The 21,939-nt window shown below is 42.3% G+C and overlaps 1 protein-coding gene across 1 annotated transcript in view; it reads left to right on the top strand.

The window, feature by feature from the left end:
* The window catches only part of si:ch211-71n6.4 (para-nitrobenzyl esterase), a 59,131-nt gene extending 44,462 nt beyond the window's left edge, over positions 1-14,669 (top strand). The window contains exons 8-9 of the mRNA XM_028794342.2: positions 9,783-10,004; positions 14,478-14,669. Coding sequence (XP_028650175.2) covers positions 9,783-10,004; positions 14,478-14,620 — 365 coding nt within the window. The 3' untranslated portion in view covers positions 14,621-14,669. The remainder of the gene's footprint in view (positions 1-9,782; positions 10,005-14,477) is intronic.
* Positions 14,670-21,939: the final 7,270 nt, after the last annotated feature.

The raw sequence follows: 21,939 nt of genomic DNA, 5'->3' as shown, positions 1-21,939 counted from the left end.
AAATCACCCGGCTGAAAGTGCGCTTCCTTACGCCGGGCATTATATAACTTGGCATGTCTGGATGTCTAACTCACCAACCTCTGTTGGATTCTCCGCCGTAATTCCTCAATTTTAAATAGGTTATTGTAAGTGGTGGTTTCTGGATTAGGGGCTCTGGGAAGGAGTTGGTCAAGCGGGCCCTTTAGCTGTCTGCCCAGCGCAACCAAAGCAGGCGTCTCACCTGTGGCTTCGTGCACAGCGGTGTTCAGGGCAAACCGGAGCTCGGGGAGCCATTTATCCCAGTCCTGATGGCGTTCACCCACATAGGAGGCGATCATGTTCTTCAGGGTCCGGTTCACTCGCTCTGTCATGTTAGCCTGGGGATGGTAAGCTGTTGTCAGGTTTTTCTTCACTCCCCAGGCTGTATAAAAGTTCATCTAATAGAGAGCTCGTGAACTGCGGACCCCGGTCTGAGACGATGTTCTTCGGCACCCCCCAGCGGGTGAAGATTTCATTTTTCAGGGTGGAGCAGATCTTGTTAGTCTTGGCATCCGTTAAGGCAAACCGCTCCACCCACTTTGAAAAATAATCAATTACCACCATCAGGACGGTCTTCCTCGAGCTGGTAACAGGAAAAGGCCCCATCAGGTCGACTCCCAAGTCTCCCCCGGTCCATCCGCGATTGTCGATTGCAGAAATCCTGCCGGTTTACCAGGTGGGTTTTTGAGCTGCTGGCAGGTGATGCACTTCTTCACGTGGTGGCAAACGTCTTTCCGGACAGACGGCCACCACGCAACCCCCAGGATCTTTAATAAAGTCTTTGTCCTTCCAAGGTGACCACCTAAAGGACTGTCATGATAGTAAGTAAGGAAGTCTGGATGAGCCCTTCCGGGACCACTAGTTGGTGTTGTAGACCCCCAAGGGAGGATGGAGTGGTCCTGTACAGAACCCCCTGGAGGTCCACGAAGTGTACCCGGTCGGTACGCTGCTGCTCCAGTCCCTCCCTGATGCTCTGGCAGAATGGACTGGTGGCTTGTGTTTGAGCCAGGTCTTCAAGGCTTCTTGGCAGAGGGAGGATCATCTTCTTTGCCTCTGCCAAACACACCATCCCGGTGGCTCCGACACCCTGGACAGAGCATCAGGCACAATATTGCCACAGCCCTTCCGATAGGTCACCTTGAAAGTGAAGTTCTGGAGGCGGAGTACCCACCTGGTTAGACGGGAGGAGGTCTTCGGGTGATTAAATACCCAGGTCAGAGCGTGATGGTCGGTGTACACTTCAAATTCAACCCCCTCCAGATAGTGTCTCCATTTTTCCACAGCCCACACGACAGCCAAACACTCTTTTTCAGCTGTCGAATAATTGAGCTCGGCGCCGTGCAAGGCTCGAGAGGCGTAAGCGATGACGTGTTCAGCCTGGTGGATTTTCTGAGTGAGCACGGCGCCAAGCCCCAGGTTGCTGGCATCGGTTTGTACCTGGAAAGTGAGCTGTGGATCTGGCTGGGCCAGAACGGGCGGCTCTTGCAGGTGGCTCTTTAGTTGCTCGACTGCGTCCTGGCACTCTGTTGTCCACTCCCACGGGACATCTTTTTTTCTTAGTTTGTTCAAGGGAGCTGCTATATCAGCCATCCGGGGAATGAACTTGTGATACCACCCCACTAACCCAAGGAAACGTTGCAAAGATTTCAAATCCGTGGGCGTGGGGTAGTCTCGGATGGCTAAGGTCTTCTCGGGGTCTACAGCGACCCCCTCAGATGAAAGAATGTGCCCGAGGAAGTGTATGTGGGGTTGAATGAAGGTACACTTCGTGTTCAGCGTAAGGTGCGCTTGATGTAATCGTTGGAAGATGGTGTCCAGGTCCTGGAGATGTTTAATAGAAGGGGAGTAAATAATGACGTCATCGATGTATACAAAGCAGATCTTGCCTATCAACCCCCTCAGGACTTGCTCCATGAGCCGCTGGAAGGTGGCCCCAGCATTTTTAAGCCCAAAAGGCAGGACTGTGAACTGGAACAAGCCTTCAGGGGTGATGACTGCCGTCTTCTTCCTACTCCCCTCGTCCATCGGCACCTGCTAATAGCCACTGCGGAGGTCTAGTGTGCTGAAAACTGCAGCTCCATGCAGTGACTCCAGAATCTCATGAACCAGGGGCATGGGATATGCGTCCAGGCTCGTCTTCCCGTTAACCCCCCTGTAGTCCACGCAGAAACGATAGGTGTCATCCGTCTTTACGAGGACCACAGGGGACGCCCAGGAGGAGGAAGATGGTTCGATTATTCCCTCGGCGAGCATTCGATCCAGGTGTTCTTTAATTATGCCCTTTAGTGGAGAAACGCGGTAGGCTCGGTGCCTTATTGGAACTTCGTCCGAGGTGTGGATCACGTGGGTAACTCCACGGGCGACTCCCAATTTCTCAGTCCACACCTCGGCCCACTTCAGCACTGGCCTACTTCAGCACCGGCCTTACCTCTTCGGGCTGTTCCTCCACAGGGGCTGCCGCCGAGGTGCTTGCGTCACTCCTCACTGCTGCGTAGAAGCCAATGAATTCCGAGCCCAGATCTTCTTTGGATTTATGAATGAAGTCGCATACCCCTTCCCCTGGCACCGTATACCCCCCTGGGACTGAGATGGATGGTCATCCTCATGGTGGTTAAAGAGTCCAGCCCAAGGAGTAACGGGACGGACAGGTGCCGGTCATCCAGGACATACGTATCCATCTCCCAGGTGGTGGAAAGTACACTGTACCTCAAGGAGACTTTGCCAAGGGCTCTGTGTTCACTCCCATCTGCCAATACAAATCGGACAGACGGGGCAGATGTTAAGTTGTCTGTCGGTCGGCTAATCTTCTTCCACATGCTTGAGCGGATTAAGGTGTGATGGCTCCCTGTATCCACCACCGCATCTACCTGCCACCCCCCGCAGCTTCACTGGGACGATCAGGAGGGACGTACTCGCTTGAATGATGGCGAGATCGGCTTCCGACCGGCAAGGTTTGGCTCGTTGGGGTTTTAGGGGCTGGGTTTCTCGTGTACTGGCTTGTACTTTATTCCAGTACGTTTGAGTTTCCCCAGTCCCGTTCCACTTGCGAGCCCACCTTCACCAGGTCTTCCACCGACCCCACCACCCCCCTGAGACCCCCAGCTAACCACGGGTTGCAGGCATTAAGAATGCGGCGGACCACCTCTTCTTCAGACATAGCCGGCCGCCACTTCAAACACAAAGCCCGATATTCATAGGCGAAGTCCCGGATGGATTGCGAAGGCAGTTGCACCATGGATCGCAGCTTGTCCTCCAGGTCAGATTCATAGTCTTCCGGAAGAAAAGCCGCGAGGAAAGATCGACGAAAGGATCCCCAGTCTTTAATATTCTTCTTGGCCGTCAGCCACCAGCTCCGCACCGGCCCCGAGAGGGATGCCCCTATCACCCCCATAAGCTCTTCTGGGGTTAAAGGGTTAACAGCCAGGTACGCCTCTCCTTCCACAAAGTTGAGGACATCATCGATGTTATAAGGAGCCCCCAACTTGGGAAAGGAAAGGCGCACCCCAGGAACAGAGGGCCGATTGATGTATTCATTTATCTTTTCGGCAATATTCTTCTCTATTTCCCTTTTGTATTTATCTTTTTTTGAACTATTGATGTCAGCTACTAAGTCCTACAATTAGTAATGGAGTTGTTCAATTTTTAAATGCTGTACTTTGCAGCATTTTCTTCAACTGTTTCTTTTTTAACTCCTTACTCATCCACTGAGTACCTGTCTTTAATTTTCTACCTGTCCCATATTTTTGCATGAGGTTTTCCCATATTGTATGTAATATTCTTGCACCCTAATTCAGTTTCTTCACCACATTCATATCTAAAACATTGTCCCAGTTTTTACTTTTAGATTTTGACACTACTTCTCAACTTTTGACTTATTTAAGTGAAATGTAATAGTTATAGCTGCGGTGGGTTGGCACCCTGCCCAGGATTGGTTCCTGCCTTGTGCCCTGTGTTGACTGGGATTGGCTCCAGCAGACCCCCGTGACCCTGTGTTCGGATTCAGCGGGTTGGACAATGGATGGATGGATGTAATAGTTATAGATTTTATATATACACTTCGCCAAAATGGTGTGAATTTTAATATGCTTGCTAGATCCTGTTAGATCAGTCCTCTGTAAATTCTGCCTTGATTTGTTACAGAATATTTAATTTAGGCAGACTTTTCCACTCAGTTTTTTCACAAATTAGTTTTGAAAAACAATGTTTTCATCTACAATCTCCTGTTTCTGTGTTTCTCCGGTTTTGGGTAATTAAACTACTGTTACATCCTCACTACACTTGCTGTTTTTGGTAGTTGTAAAGGTTTATTTTTATTTTGTTAATTGTATTGGAGGTCAGTGCCACACCCCCTGTGCCATATCTGTGTCTTTCTATTCAGACCCAGATATCCTCATTAAAAGGTTGCTTATTTTGAGTATTTAAATCATCTTGTGTTTTATTTAGTTAGTTTCTTTATTGACTTTATTTCACTAGGACATTGAGGCTCAGTACTGAGGTTCAGGTTCTTGCCCTCAATAAAAAGGCATATCCATATCCATATTACTAACCGAGAATGCTAAACCGGATGATGGACGCAGGCACATCCGGCCATGGGCCGTAGCTGCAAAAAGACGTACTGCGCAGGCGCAAAAAGAGTCCGCGAGAGTCAGCTGAGGAGCCGAGAAAGGCGGACAAAAGAGGGCGAGAGAGGCGGATGAGGGGGCTGCGAGAGGCGCAGGCGCAAAAAAGAGTCCGCGAGAGTCGGAGAAAGGCGGAGAAAAGAGGGCGACAAAGGCGGATGAGGGGCCGCGAGTGGCGGACAAGACCACAGAAAAAAGGAGTGAGCACATACAAAAAGGAGAAATGAGGCGCAAAGTCAAACGCAGGAAAAGCACGAAACACATTGCACACGAAACTAGACCCGAAAAGAAAAAAAAAAAAAAAAAAAAAAAAAAAAGAGGCTCGCCCACAACAGCAAGGCACCCCCCCCCCCCCACCCCCCCTCCAGGCACCGGACGGGACACACACCAAGAGGGGGATTCAACAAGCCCATGGAACACAAAAAAAAGAACACAAAACCCCCCCACAGACCCTACAAGCGAGGGACGGGACACACACAAAGAGGGGGATTCAACAAGACACAGGAACACAAAAAGAAAGAAGACGCTCGCGCAACAACAATCCTCACCCCCCCCCCCCCCCACATCCATAAGAAGTCACACCCAAAGCCACATATTCTAAAGTGAACGTCAGCACCTTCACACTAGACAGCATAGGTGTCAGCATTGGTGGATCTCCTTACAATAAAGCACTATTAACCGTTCAACTGCAGAAAAGGAAACATATTAACAGTGACTGCGACCCTCCTTATTACTTATCCATATTTCGGATGCTGAGAAAGAAACAAGTCATGAATACACGGTCACGGGTACAAAACGAAAAGGAAAGGATAACAGGAACAAACACACGAACATGAAAGAAACAACAAAATAGACGGCTATGCAGCATAGGTGGATCTCATTACCATAAGGCACTATTAACCGTTCAACCGCAGAAAAGTCTCCATATTAACAGTGAGTGCAATACTTCTTATTACTTATCCATATTTCTAAAAGAAAAAATGTCTCGACTCCAAAAAACGCAAAGCTCAACTAAAGCTTCTAACTAACGATGTACCTAAAAGTAAAACTTTATGAACTGCATTAGATCCTACAATAGTTCATTTGCTTTTAGTAAATATCAGGCCACCAAAAGGCAATGGCCCATACTGCTTTCCCATATGTGCACAAATACTGCATCGCATTGGAACAGTGCACCCTGAAACAAATCAACAACGCAAATATGCACAAATCTACATCCTAGATCCACATTACGCAAACTATCAATCAAAGTGCTGCATCGCAACAGGCACGGATTCAAAACGAAACACCTCCCGTCTCAGACATACGTTAACGGCAAGGAAGGCTACAACGGGCGTCTCACACAGCACAGGCAAATTGATTACAGCTCCAAAACAACACGTCCCAAATACTACATATGCAACAACGCGCCTCTCAAACGGCACAAGCAAAACATACCCCGGAAAAATTCATTCGGATTAATGAATGTCATTTGCAATCATTGTCATTCAGTTCACGTCCCTGAAGAAACAACTGGCAATACAAGTAATACATTTAGACGTTGTTGTCAAAAGGGTCAAATTAGACTGCCTTCTTTACATTCATATACTGAATATCTACAGAAGATTCTAACTAACGATGTACCTGAAAGTGAAATCTTTATCAACTGCATTAGATCCTACAAATCGGTATCCACTATGAACATTAACGGTGGCACTGCACGTGACATCCGTCTTCAAAAAATGTTGTTTATTGATGAATGTACAATGGCATGAAGTCACTTACTCAACACCATTCATAAACTTCTACAAACGTTTATGAATAATAATATTCGATTTGGAGGAAAGGTACTTTTATTAGGAGGAAATTTTAAACAGTGATTAGCTATTCTTCCAGATGCCATGCACTCAGCTATTGTTCAGTGCACCTTAAAATACGCAGACAATTGCCATTGCTTTCAAAAGATACAGTTAGTAAAAAAGATACGATGTCCAGAACCAGATCATAACAATTGCTTATTACAACTGAGAGATGGTACACTCACCAATACAGATGGACTTCAGCCACATATTATTACAATTCCTCAAGCCTTTATCTGCGACGACTTAGTTACAGAGAGATTTGGAACAGCAATCTCATTAGACCAAATGCCCCTTTTAACACAACGCACTATATTATGTCCAAAAAATATTAATGTGGAAAACATAAATACCCAAGTCATTCCATTACTTCCTGGAGAGACACAACTCTTTCTAAGCTCTGACAAACTTGACTCTGATCACAACAATAACCATCTTAAATGACCTTACAAGTTCTGAGCTGAAATTACCTTTTACATTTAAACGGCGTGTACAAAGAAATTTTCAAATAAACCTTTACACTGTGCCACACACTTTATTGTTTGCTTTCTATTTGCATCATCTACACCGTCACACTATTCTATATCTCATTCATACATCATGCTCTTTGTCATTCCCAACACCAGGGGTTGGCGAGCAAAGCGAGCAGGGGGCGGAGCCCCCTAGTTGTAACAAGAACAGACCATGTATCCCAACAAGCTGGCCCATCCCATTCACCTAGATCATTCAAAATAGCCATCAAGTCAAGATATGAAGGTCCCTAAAGTTCTGCTGTCTGCCGTACTACTTGATAATTTATCCCATGTGTCTGTGGTTCTTTGCAAGAACAAAAACTTTCCAATATTTGTGTGAAATTGGCCCTTAACAAGTTTCCAACTGTGTTCCCATGTTCTTGTTGCAGAATTTATTTTAAAGTAACAGCTGGGATCAAGTGTACAAATAATTCCTTTCATAATTTTAAACATTTTGATAATGCAACCTCTTAATCTCTATTTGCTTAAACGGAAAAGGTTCCTCTCCTTCAGTCTGTCCTTATACCTCATACCTCTTAGTCCCAGAGTCAGCCTAGACACTATTCTCTGGACTTTTTCTAGTGCTGCGATGACTTTTTTTGTAATATGGAGACCAAAAGTATACACAATAGTCCAGGTGAGACCTCATTAGTGCATTATATAGCTTAAGCATAACCTCCCTTGACTCATACACTTGGTTGTTTCTGTACGCTGTCTTGATGTACATAGTGATGTGTTTACTACGACGCTTAGACCTTCTTATAAAACATAACGACAAGTTTCAGACCCTCCATTTTGTATTCAATACTAGTTTAGCACTGATATGTACAATATACATTTTACAAAAAAATAGAACTACCACATAAAAGACTACACAAAGTAATAAAATACAACTGATTTCAAACTTGCATTGCTTACACATCCAAAATCACTGCAGTTTACTCAGTGAACTCTCCTAACTAACTAATTAATGGGAGCTAATGGCAACATTTGAGTGTTTGGAGTGAATATTACTAAATCCATTCATGTATTTCCTATCAATGCTGGGTCACACTTCTCAGAAGAGACAGATATTGTAATATTGGTTTCTAATCATTGCCCATCTGTTTCTGTCTCTCTCCCAGTGTACACAATGACATTCTGGATCTGGTTTGGTGACAAATCATGATCTATGCACAGTGTCCTTCTTAGGTCAAAGCTCATGGAAGCCTTCTTCGTCCATAATATAAACCAAGGCTTGGTGATCTAATCAGAGAGTGCAGAGCAGGACATATGTTTTAGTCATTAAAAACTAGACCTAGCATCCCAAACAATAATAAGCAAGACAGAGAACACAACACTTGAGATGTCTTTATCAATACTGCTGGACCTTCTCATTCCTGCGTTCTACTCCAGAAAGAGTCACTGCTCAGTTCTACAAGATTCTCGGATGGTTAGGGACCTCTTATTCGGGAGCGGATGTATCCAACTGTGTGGACCCGTCCTGTGCCACCTGATTAAGTTCTTCCAGTTCCTTTTTGCAACACAGGCCAGCTTATACCTCCTCAAGATCAGCAATTCCTAAACTTGAAATATTGGATTACCTGGTATTTCATACAAATAAAGGCCTTCCTGGAAGCAACTTCCACTAAATTTAAACATAAAGCAGGACTAGCATTGTAATGACTTTGTTTTAATAACTTGTTGGTAAAACATGTAACCTTTTTTAAATTAAGAATTTAAATGTAACTTAGACCAAGTGTTGTAGTTAATTTACACTTTCTTAAACCTGAATATACTATTAATAGACTTTCACAAGCCTCCTATTCTGCCCTACTGTTACTGCCTCCTGTGTAACAGGATGTAATGGAGTAACTCTGAAGTGCCTGTCGACCAACCTTTTTCCCAACATTTTTCTCTTACATGTTTAGCAAAGCATTTGTTGTTCTCCTAATACAGAATTGACATTCTGCACTCTGCTTCTAGTATTAACGTGGCCATCTACACTGTGATGGTCTTAAATATACTCCACATCTCATTTGCTAACTGCCTGTGTTCTTTCCATAGAGCAAAAAATTCTCCAGCTTAAGGATGATTTAACTAACATATCCTGTACTCATTTCTGCTGTCTTTTTGTCTGGTTTACCATTAATAGAATGCTGACACTGGCAGGGATCCACTCAGTATCTCATCTGTCTTCATTTCATGTCCTCGTACAGAGCGACTGGTCATGAACTCCGGGCCTCCACTTCACAAAGGATTGTTTATTCACCTTGGCAAAAGTGAATGTCCCTTTTAAATTTAACAGAGCCCTTTAATCTTGAACAGTGATATTAACAATGAACTTCCCTGCTTATTGTCCATTTACACACTGTTCAGCTGACGCAACAACTTTAATCATTTTTACTCACACATTCAACATTGCTGCTGTGCATTTAAAATAAACCGGGAAAATTGCTTCTGATAGGAAAACATTTTAAAAACGGACACACATTTCTACTTACCAGCAATCAAAAAAACATTTTTGGAGAAAACACTGCAGGTAAATTAAACTCGCACACAAATGTAACAGGCATCCATCACAAAGACTGATGTCAGCATACAGCATATGCTGTGTTCACTAGGCCCATAATTCAAAACAATTATTTTATGTTTTCCATATATGACAATGTGTTAAGTTTTATATAAGTTATTGGGTGTGTGCATGTGTACAGTTTGTTGTCAAAGTACTTACTTGTGTTTGTGTGTATGTGTTCATATGTTTGCTCCAATTTGACAGATGGAATTCTGACCAAACATTATTGTTTTATTTGTAGGAGCCTTGAAGAGTCCGGTGTACCGCTATATAGTCACTTACATTCCATCTACTGAAGCTCGTGTGTTTGACTTTATTCCATTCGCTGGTCGCTTTTCATACCATACTCTGGATACCACTGGCTTCTTTAAGACTTTTGATATTATGCAAAAAGCCACTACTGCCATTGACAGACAGTTCCAGCGGCTCATGCAGAAGTACTTTATCCACTTTGTCAAAACAGGTAAGCAGAGTCACATGTTATTTACGTGTTGACTTGTCCTTCATTAGCTTTTCCTAATAACCAAGTTAATCCAACAGTCATCAAAGCATATAAAATATCTAGTGAGAGGCTGGATAATATTCATAAAGAATGTCTTGTCGCGGCACAAACTTAACAGTAGATACAAGCTCCAAATAAATACATATTGTGAGAAATCTCATATCAGATCTAGAGGACATCTGTAAAGACACCTCCATGACATTCCACTCCGAAGGAATACCACATGGGAGAAACTGGCAGCATCTTTCAATGTGCACCCTCCGAACTGACAGCCAAGCAGCACTGTGTGCTTAAAAAAAAGGGGGGGGAGCCTGAAGGGCAATTACAGGGCATCAGACAATGGCAACAGCTGCCATCACTTGTAGATATTAAAGTGATTACTTGATTAGGGACATGGATTCTTCACCATTTTACTGAAGATAAAAGGTTAAATGTATGTTTATCCTTTTCCTGTATTTTCTCTTACTCAATATATATACAGTCATATGAAAAAGTTTGGGAACCCCTCTCAGCCTGCATAAGAATTTACTCTACTTTAAACAAAAAAGATAACAGTGGTATGTCTTTCATTTCCTAGGAACATCTGAGTACTGAGGTGTTTTCCAAACAAAGATTTTTAGTGAAGCAGTATTTAGTTGTATGAAATAAAATCAAATGTGAAAAACTGGCTGTGAAAAAATTTGTAAGTTTGCTGATTTGAATGCATGTCACTGCTCAATACGGATTACTTGCAACACCAAATTGGTTGGATTAGCTCGTTAAGCCTTGAACTTCATAGACAGGTGTGTCCAATCATGAGAAAAGGTATTTAAGGTGGTCAATTGCAAGATGTGCTTCCCTTTGACTCTCCTCTGAAGAGTGACAGCATGGGATCCTCAAAGCAACTCACAAAAGATCTGAAAACAAAGATTGTTCAGTATCATGGTTTAGGGGAAGGCTACAAAAAGCTCTCTCAGAGGTTTAAACTGTCAAGTTTCAACTGTAAGGAATGTAATCAGGAAATGGAAGGCCACGGGCACAGTTGCTGTTAAACCCAGGTCTGGCAGGCCAAGAAAAATACAGGACCAGCATATGCACAAGATTGTGAGAATACAGACAACCCACAGGTCACCTCCAAAGACCTGCAAGAACATCTTGCTGCAAATGGTGTATCTGTACATCGTTCTACAATTTAGCGCAATTTGCACAAAGAACATCTGTATGGCAGGGTGATGAGAAAGAAGCCCTTTCTGCACTCACGCCACAAACAGAGTCGCTTGTTGTATGCCAATGCTCATTTAGACAAGCCAGATTCATTTTGGAACAAAGTGCTTTGGACTGATGAGACAAAAATTGAGTTATCTGGTCATAACAAAAAGCGCTTTGCATGGTGGAAGATGAACACCGCATTCCAAGAAAAACACCTGCTACCTACTATCAAATTTGGTGGAGGTTCCATCATGCTGTGGGGCTGTGTGGCTAGTTCAGGGACTGGGGCCCTTGTTAAAGTTGAGGGTCAGATGAATTCAACCCAATATCAACAAATTCTTCAGGATAATGTTCAAGCATCAGTCACAAAGTTAAAGTTATGCATTCCAACAAGACAATGACCCAAAACACAGTTCAAAATCTACAAAGGCATTCATGCAGAGGGAGAAGTACAATGTTCTGGAATGGCCGTCACAGTCCCCTGACTTGAATATCATTGAAAATCTATGAGATGTGTGGATGCTGAATGGGAAATGGACACCAATATAAAATAAAAATCAAGTTCTTTATTCTTGGTGAGAGGAGGCTACAGACCATCAGTCTCCCCGTAGCCTGCATGTAGCCTGCAGCCTAACGTGAGGCCTCCCTCTATATACCTTCTTCATGTATTAAACAAAAAAATATATACATGGCAGTTCATTTTGAGGTTATACATAAATTATAATAGCTTACTACTCCCTAAATTGGAATGTGTACATTGCTTCTTTCAGATAAAGAGGTTATCAGAGCACTCACAATTTTAAGAAATAGGCTCAGATAAGTTTAAGCAGGAATTCAGAAACTATCACATTGATTTATAATATCACAGGGTGTTCTGTTAATATCAAGAGGTCAGCATTTTCTCATAAAAGAATGCAAGCCAGTCTTATATTCTGTGCATAAACTTAATTCCTTTTCTACCTAAATGAAGATCAAATCATATAGAAGTAAAAAATCATATAGCTCTCTGCAGAATGATTAATACAAAATACAGTCATTGGTATTTGTGAGTTAAATACTCATAATCATCTGCGGTGGGCTGGCGCCCTGCCTTGGGTCTGCTTCCTGCCTTGCGCCCTGTGTTGGCTGGGAATGGCTCCAGCAGACCCCCGTGACCCTGTAGTTAGGATATAGCAGGTTGGATAATGGATGGATGGATGGATACTTATAATCATTACAGTTAATAATGTTTTCCTCAGATGATTTGAAGCAGGCTGTCTGTGCTCGGCAGCCATCAAATTTAACTGGAGAGATTTTGTATGGGGGCGGCACGGTGGCGCAGTGGGTAGCGCTGCTGCCTCGCAGTTGGGAGACCTGGGGACCCGGGTTCGCTTCCCGGGTCCTCCCTGCGTGGAGTTTGCATGTTCTCCCCGTGTCTGCGTGGGTTTCCTCCGGGCGCTCCGGTTTCCTCCCACAGTCCAAAGACATGCTGGTTAGGTGGATTGGTGATTCTAAATTGGCCCTAGTGTGTGTGCTTGGTGTGTTTGTGTGTGTCCTGCGGTGGGTTGGCACCCTGCCTGGGATTGGTTCCTGCCTTGTGCCCTGTGTTGGCTGGGATTGGCTCCAGCAGACCCCCGTGACCCTGTGTTCGGATTCAGCGGGTTGGAAAATGGATGGGATGGATGGATTTTGTATGGCAGAACGGTCAAAAATACCTCCATCCAGAATCCAGACACTCATCAAAGCCTATAGGAGGCGTCTAAAGGCTATTATATTTGCAAAAGGAGGTTCAACTAAGAATTGATGTATTATCTCTGTTGGGTTGCCCAAATTTATGCACCTGTCTAATTTTGTTATGATGCATATGACCTTTAATGTCACTGCTGAACTACTACTGCTTCCATAAGCCATGCCAAATATTAAAAGGAAGTTGCTACTTTGAAAGCTCAGCCAATGATAAATAAAAATCCAAAGAATTAAGAGGGGTTCCCAAATGTTTTCATATGACTGTATATCCATGCATCACTTGTCTTTTTCTATTGCATCAATTTAAATATACCTGTATTTGATTCGGTATCACATTATAGAAAATCTGGTTTCCTTATTTATTTAATGGCATACAAGTGCTTTTTCACATCCGTAACAGTTTGTCTGATGTATGTGGAATTCATTTTGTAACGTATACCCACCTTACCAAGTCCTTTGAACCTGCACACAAAGTGGTCTCACTTAGTACGCACCTTGGTTCCCCTTCTTTGAGTCCAAGAAGCACACTGTAACAGCACTTAGTCATAGCCTGCTGCCAGTCCGCAGTTCTGGGGCACAGTGCAACAGCACTAAACCCGAAAAAGTTAATAGTTACCAAGATCAGGTCAATGTGGGATTGTCCTGACCTCCACCAGTAAAACCAAATAAGGTTTATTCAGATTCTGGAGCAGGTCCTGTTCAAACAGGGCTAGGTTTGCAGAGTAGGATGTGTATGCATTCCCTTTAACTTCAGTTTTGCACAACGTCCTTCACAACTTATGTGCCATCACCATCCAGTTCTCCATTATAATTTGCTTCATGGTGGCACCACTTCTTTCTTTTATCAATGTCGGACCATGGGTCATCTTTAACTGATGTCCTACCAAGATGAATTCTGCAGCACATTTTGAAAGAGGCATATGATGGGGACTGGTCCTGGTACATGCTAAAAAAGCAAGACTGCATCTCTGAAGATATTGAGTTTGTCTTTTTTGACATCCATGTTCTCAAGCATAAACTGTAAAGCATAAATGGTAAAAGGTAAGATATTTTAGCTCAGTGTTAATATTTCACAATTCAGGCTCAGCATGTTAATCACGCTTCATGTATAATATATTAAATTACCATGATGTAAATTTACAGTAGAGAGCAGGAGGTAGGATGATAATTTTACATATAAACTTCAATCAGACGCACTGTGGAGGTTTTGGTAACCCAAGACAATGAAAACATTGGAAACAGAGTCAATGTTTTTCCCAATAGTCATCCATCAGGTGTCACATGAATTGGTTGCTGTTTCGGAGACCCTTCAAACTGTACAGTAACACTAATTCTCTGATCTGTTGTAACCCCAAAGTCCTTAATGGCAGATGACACCAACTTGGGCCTGTCACCTTCTTTAAATAGGGTACAGCAAGGTTTCGCCAGACTTTAAAGTTAATTTCCTAGCTGTCAAAAAGACTGACATTTGTAATAATAATATACAGTAGCTAATGTTTTTTTTTGTATATATATTTGCAGGTAAAATGCCTCCAGAGTGGCAGACATACCCAAAGCACATAGCTTTGTTGTCAAACACATTCAACGCAACAACGGATGATTTTCCTAAACAGTGCAGCTTTTGGGAAAAAAATGGCTTTTATTCCTATGCATGGATAAACTGATCTTGTCCAAGGAGTTGTAACTCGACTTAATGAGCCTTATTTAAATTAATCAGGTGATTTTATTTTCCTTCATTTTGGGGTAGGGTGTGGGGGAAACAAATTATAGCCACAATTATAGTGTTAGCAGCACAAAGAAATGCAGAAGTGTGTCTCATTTCAGTTCAGGGTAGAAAAGCATCTTAAACAAAAACTGTAACCTGTGTTTCAGGAGTTAATTTAGTGAAGAAAAAAATTCATAGCAAGTGACAAATGGGAAACAGTACTAGGCTATTTCAATTTTTTAAAGTAGTGTAATACAAGGGCAAATCAAAAGTAAAGACGATTTTAAAATCGCACGGTAAACACAATGGATAGAAGCTGACGCAAAACAACACATTCATGGTGGCTTATGAGTAGTGTGAACGTGCGCAGCACTCTGCCACAAGTCTAGTTGAAGCCAGTGTCAAATGATCGTGGACGCTCCACTGGATTGCACCACAGTGAGATTTCTTTGGGCAAACCTGCTGAAATTCACTGAAAGATGTTGGCGCAGTCCAGAAGTGAAAAAGCATGGCTAAACAAAACATTTCTGAATGAAGTAGAAAGATTTAAAACGGTTAAGAACAAGTGTAACCGACAAAGCTCGATCTGCTAAACCATTGACATCATACACACAAGCCCACATCAACATGATTAGAGAAGATGGGTGGAATACATTGGTCTGCTGTTCCTGCACATTTGGATATCAGCTATAGATCTATGTGTGCCATAGTGCATTAGGAGTTAGGGTACCAAAAAGTTGTGCAAGAGGACTACCTAAACAGCTTACTGATCTACACAAGCCAACATCCTTTGATGAATTTCCAAAGAAATGTCACCATGGCATGCTGTTCAACAATGGTGCGATCCTGCAGCAGAGTATCCATGTTCATTTGTCATTAGTATCAACTAGACTAACAGCAGGGTGCAGTGCTGTGTGTGTGTGTTCAAATTACCCATAATTGTTGGTCTCGTCCGTTGCGAGAGATGGACGTCTGAAGCTGAGCTCCGTTAGCAGCGGTGTTTTTATATTATTTCCTTATTATCCTGAGATATCCTGTATTTATCCAGCCCAAGGGTTCTACTACAGCATATATAAACATGGTGGGCAAGAAAGGGGCTCAGAAAGAAATGGAAAACTAAAGCTGCATCCAAGCCCAGACTTACAAGTCCAAGTTCAAGCTCAAGGTACGGCCTTTCAGAGACTGACCTGGAACAGATGGGCGAAAGCCCGGACTCCTTGGGACCACAGTCCGCAGCATCGTCTCCAGTTGAAAGTGAAATGGGGAGCGAATGTGCGAGTGACGCAGGTCACGATAGCTCGCCGATTGGAGAAGATCATTTGAAACTGGAAAAGGCCTTGCAGTCCACACTTTCACCTACTCCACGCAAGCCGGGAACTTCGGCTGTAATAGAGCCCGCTGCTTCACCTACGGTGCTTGGAAGCAGAAATGATCTGTCCAAACTGAAGGTGATGATCGCTGAGCTCAAGCAAGAGATAAAGATTTACATAAAGAAAAGCGAGAAGGCAACTTAGAAGCTGCGACGGGAGCTGCAAGAGCTGCAGCAGAATAACAAAGACTCAGAGAAACGTGTATACAGTAATCCCTCGCTATATCGCGCTTCGCCTTTCGCGGCTTCACTCCATCGCGGATTTTATATGTAAGCATATTTAAATATATATCGCGGATTTTTCTCTGCTTCACGGGTTTCTGAGGACAATGGGTCTTTTAATTTCTGGTACATGCTTCCTCAGTTGGTTTGCCCAGTTGATTTCATACAAGGGACGCTATTGGTGGATGGCTGAGAAGCTACCCAGCTTACTTTTCTTTCTCTCTCTCTTGCGCTGACTATCTGTGATCCTGACGTAGGGGGGTGTGAGCAGGGGGGCTGTTCGCACACCTAGACGATACGGACGCTCGTCTAAAAATGCTGAAAGATTATCTTCACGTTGCTACCTTCAGTGTGCAGCTTTTAAGTATGCTGCACGGTGCTTCGCATACTTAAAAGCTCAAAGGGCACGTATTGATTTTTTTATCTCTCTCTCTCTCTCTTTGTCTGCTCCTGATGGAGGGGGTGTGAGCTGTCGCCTTCAACAGCTTTGTGCCGCGGTGCTTCGCATACTTAAAAGCAAACAGCCCTATTGATTTGTTTGCTCCTTTGAAGAGGAAGATATGTTTGCATTCTTTTAATTGTGAGACTGAACTGTCATCTCTGTCTTGTCATGGAGCACAGTTTAAACTTTTGAAAAAGAGACAAATGTTTGTTTGCAGTGTTTGAATAACGTTCCTGTCTCTCTACAACCTCCTGTGTTTCTGCGCAAATCTGTGACCCAAGCATGACAATATAAAAATAACCATATAAACATATGGTTTCTACTTCGCGGATTTTCTTATTTCGCGGGTGGCTCTGGAACGCAACCCCCGCGATGGAGGAGGGATTACTGTATATCCGCTTTGAGGCGGCCTTTAATGGTATGCTGGATAAAACTGAGGAGCACATTCAGGAAAATGCGTCTAAATTGAGCATGTTTGCCAGTCAGCTGGAGGATGTTAAGCAGGCATCTCATTTGTAGCATTGGATGTAGTATCTGTTCCGGAAGGGAGATATGTGATGGTTATGGGCAACTTATTTAACTGTAAAGTGATTTTGATAAATGTTTATGCACCTAATGTCGATGATAAGGAATTCATACAAAACGTATTTGCATCCATTCTCAATGTGAACACTCATAAAATTATAATGGCTGGGGACTTTGTGTTTTAAATCCACTCTTAGATAGGACTCCTGTCACAGGGGGGATGACATCCAACACTGCAAAGATAATTACACAGTTTGTAACTGACCACAACTTATCTGACCCCTGGAGGTTTCTAAACCAAAACTCAAGAAAATATTCTTTCTACTCACCAGTTCATCATAGCTACTCAAGAATAGATTATTTCTTTATAGATAATTTCTTGCCTACGATTAAATCTTGCAAGTACGATGCTATTGTTATCTGATCTTGGAGCTAAAGTCATTATGCCCCACACACTCACCTCGTAGATGGCGTCTTAACCCGCTTCTATTAGCAGACGAGAACTGTACAGAATTTATATCCAAATAAATCGGTTTCTTCCTAGAGACAAACACGTCCACAGAGGTTTCTGCAGGAATACTCTGGGAAACTCTAAATGCCTTCTTAAGAGGACAGATTATTTCATATCTTTCCCACAGGAATAAATTAGTAACCAAGAAAGTATCAGAACTAAAAGGCGAAATTACTAGAATAGATGAAGAACATGCCAGGCTTCCAAGCGAGGCTCTACATAGGAAAAGGCAGGCTCTGCATTCAGAACCCGACCTCTTGACAACTAAAGAAACTGAAAACTAATTTATAAATCCAGACATTATTACTATGAACACGGAGAGAAAGCTAATAAGCTTTTAGCTCAACAAATCCACAAGCAAGAAGTTCGCAATGCAATCCCAGTAATCACCAACACGAACAGAGAAGAAATCATGGACCATAAAAATATAATGCACACATTTAGTGACTACCATAAATCCTTATATTCTACTGAGTTTAAAGAAGACAACACACAATCTAATGCATTTTTGGATACATTACAGTTACCACAAATAGATACTTTTAGTGTGGAGGAACTGGATAAACCTCTGGCGCTATCAGAATTACTAGATGCTATAAAGTCACTTCAAGGCGGGAAAGCAGCAGGCCCTGATGGCTACCCTGCAGAATTTTATAAGAAATTCTCCACTCAGCTAGCTCCCCTCCTGTTAGCAACATTTACAGAAGCTAGAGACAATCAAATTCTACCTCAAACATTTCGCCAAGCATTAATCACCGTCTTTCCTAAACAAAATTAAAGACTTATTACAATGTGCATCATACAGACCAATTTCACTTCTGAATAATGATATTAAGATACTCTCAAATATCATAGCGAGAAGGATGGAGAAAGTGCTGCCTTTGGTAATATCACAAGATCAAACTGGATTTATCAAAGGTCAACACTTATCCTCCAATCTTCAATGCCTGTTTGACTTTGTTGGTGAGTATATTACATTAAACACCCCAGAAATATTATTATCATTGGATGCAGAAAAAGCATTTGACATGATTGAATGGAAATACCTTTTCACTACATTAGAGAAATTTGGGTTTGGCCCGAACATTTGTGCATGGATCAAACTACTGTATACCAATCCAGAAGCCTCAGTTTGTATTAACAACATTTGTTCAGACTACTTTAAGCTAGAACGTGGTACCATACAAGGATGCCCCTTGTCATCACTGCTATTTGCAATCGCCATTGAACCACTGGCGGTCCACTGTCGAAATGCTGATCAGATAAATGGGATTATCAGAGAAGGACTGGAACAGAAAATTTCTCTATATGCAGATGATATGGTACTGTATATATCAGACCCACAAAATTCTGTGTCTGCAGTCTTAACAGCACTTACAGAATTTTAAAAGACCTCTGGTCTCAGAATTAATCTGAATAAAAGTGTACTCTTTCTAGTGAATTCTCAAGCATATAATACAGTGATCCCTCACTATATCGCGCTTCGCCTTTCACGGCTTCACTCTATCGCGGATTTTATATGTAAGCATATTTAAATATATATCGCGGATTTTTTGCTGCTTTGCGGATTTCTGAGGACAATGGGTCTTTTAATTTCTGGTACATGCTTCCTCAGTTGGTTTGCCCAGTTGATTTCATACAAGGGACGCTATTGGCAGATGGCTGAGAAGCTACCCAGCTTACTTTTCTCTCTCTCTTGCGCTGACTTTTTCTGATCCTGACGTAGGGGGATTGAGCAGGGGGGCTGTTCGCACACCTAGACGATACGGACGCTCGTCTAAAAATGCTGAAAGAGTTGCTACCTTCTGTGTGCAGCTGCTTCGTGAAGCGACATGCTTCACTGTGCTTCGCATACTTAAAAGCTCAAAGGGCACGTATTGATTTTTCACTGTTTGTTTTCCTCTGTCTCTCTCTCTCTCTGCTCCTGACAGAGGGGGTGTGAGCTGCCGCCTTCAACAGCTTTGTACCGGCGGTGCTTCGCATACTTAAAAGCAAAACAGCCTTGTTGATTTGTTTGGTTTTCTCTCACTTTCTGACATTCAGTGCTCCAGACGCGCACTCCTTTGAAAAGGAAGGTATGTTTGCATTCTTTTAATTGTGAGACGGAACTGTCATCTCTGTCTTGTCATGGAGCACAGTTTAAACTTTTGAAAAAGAGACAAATGTTTGTTTGCAGTGTTTGAATAACGTTCCTGTCTCTCTACAACCTCCTGTGTTTCTGCGCAAATCTGTGACTCAAGCATGACAATATAAAAATAACCATATAAACATATGGTTTCTACTTCGCGGATTTTCTTATTTCGCGGGTGGCTCTGGAACGCAACCCCCGCAATGGAGGAGGGATTACTGTATTAGATTGGACACCTAGGGGTAAACATCACAAGGAAACACAAAGCTCTTTATCAACAATATTTCGCCGTCTGTTTGGAAAAAATTAAGCAAGACTTGCACAGATAGTCAACCCTTCATCTCACTCGAGCTGGAAGAATTAACGTTGTTAAGATGAATATTCTTCCTAAGCTTTTTTTATTTCAAAACATTCTAATATACATCAATAAATAATTTTTTAAGCAATTACATTCAACAATAACCTCATTTATTTGGAACTCAAAACATCCACGTATCCAAAGAGCGACCCTACAAAGACCTAAGGAAGAAGGTGGCATGGCTCTGCCCAACTTTCAGTTTTATTACTGGGCAGCAAACATACAAGCTATAAAAACCTGGACACAAATAGATGAACATACACAGGCCTGGTCGACAATAGCAGTAAAATCCTGCAGTACTTCTTTATATTCCCTGCTTTGTGCCCCAATAAATGCAAGTTATCGCCAATATACTAATAACCCAATAGTGCTTCACTCACTCAGAACATGGAACCAATGTAGAAAGCATTTTAAGATGGAGAAGCTTTTATCTGTGGCACCTCTGCAAGAGAACCACCTCTTTCAACCCTTACAAACATATGCAGTTTTTAGTATCTGTAACAAATTTGGGACTAAATTACTCCGAGATCTTTATATAGACAACATCTTTGCATCCTACAAACAATTACATTCCAAATTTAACTTTCCAGCTACACATTTCTTTCACTATCTTCAAATTAGGAACTTTGTTAAACAGAACCTGCCCGATTTTCCTCATCTTGCACCCTCGTCCATGCTGGAAAAAATACTGCTCAATTTCAAGGAATTAGACACCATCTCTGCAATATATAAAATTATTTTACAGTCCCTCCCTTTCAAAGATCCAAGAGGACAATGGGAAAAAGATCTCTTTAATGTATCAGAAAGGGAGTGGAAAGTAGCAATGCAGAGACTTCACTCGAGCTCCATAAGCACAAAGCATACAATTATTCAACTCAAAATTATATATCGAGCACATCTGTCTTGCCTAAAACTGTCCAAAATGTTTCCTGGGCAAGATCCAAACTGCGAACGCTGCAATCAAGTTCCAGTCTCACTGGGTCACATGTTTTGGGCCTGCACCAAATTAACATCACTTTGGACCAAAATTGTTGTGCCTTTCAGACAACCTTGGTGTCACAATCCCTCCTAACCCATTAACAGCTGTGTTTGGTGTTCTTTCAGATGGGCTTATAGTGGAGAAGGACAAACAAACTGTGATTGCCTTCACTACACTTTTGGCACGCAGACTTATTTTTTTTAAACTGGAAGAATCCTAACTCTTCTCTTTTAAGTCAGTGGGTAACCGATGTTTTATACCATTTGAAATTGGAAAAAATCTAATATTCAGTTTATAATCAAAATTTTAGAATATGCTCCTAAAGCACCGAGGAAGCAATTATCTCCACATTTCTTTTTCTTCTCCATTCATCTCTACTGGCCTATTAAACTCATCAATTTAGGTATGTTTACAAGCCTTACGTTTTACCCCATTGGCCATGCTCTCTCTCTGTCTCTCTCTCTCTTTGTGGTGGGGGTCGACTTGTTTTTCAATCCTATTTTTTGTAAAAATTGATCGATTTGTATGAATGATTACAATAAAAAAAAAAAACCAACAAGTTACCCATAAGCCATTGTGAACATGTTATATTGTGTCAGCTTCTATCCATTGCGGTTACCACCTAATTTTCAAATCGCCATTACTCTTTGATTTACCCTGGTACTAACTGAAGTAAAATACAGATCTGCTATATGATGCAGTTATATTTAAATAGGTGAAAATAATAATGCACAATGCTTGTTT

The sequence above is a fragment of the Erpetoichthys calabaricus genome, chromosome 2 (genome assembly GCF_900747795.2).
Source record: "Erpetoichthys calabaricus chromosome 2, fErpCal1.3, whole genome shotgun sequence".
In the NCBI taxonomy this organism is placed as follows: Eukaryota; Metazoa; Chordata; class Cladistia; order Polypteriformes; family Polypteridae; genus Erpetoichthys; species Erpetoichthys calabaricus.
This window is presented reverse-complemented; position numbering and strand designations above follow the sequence as displayed.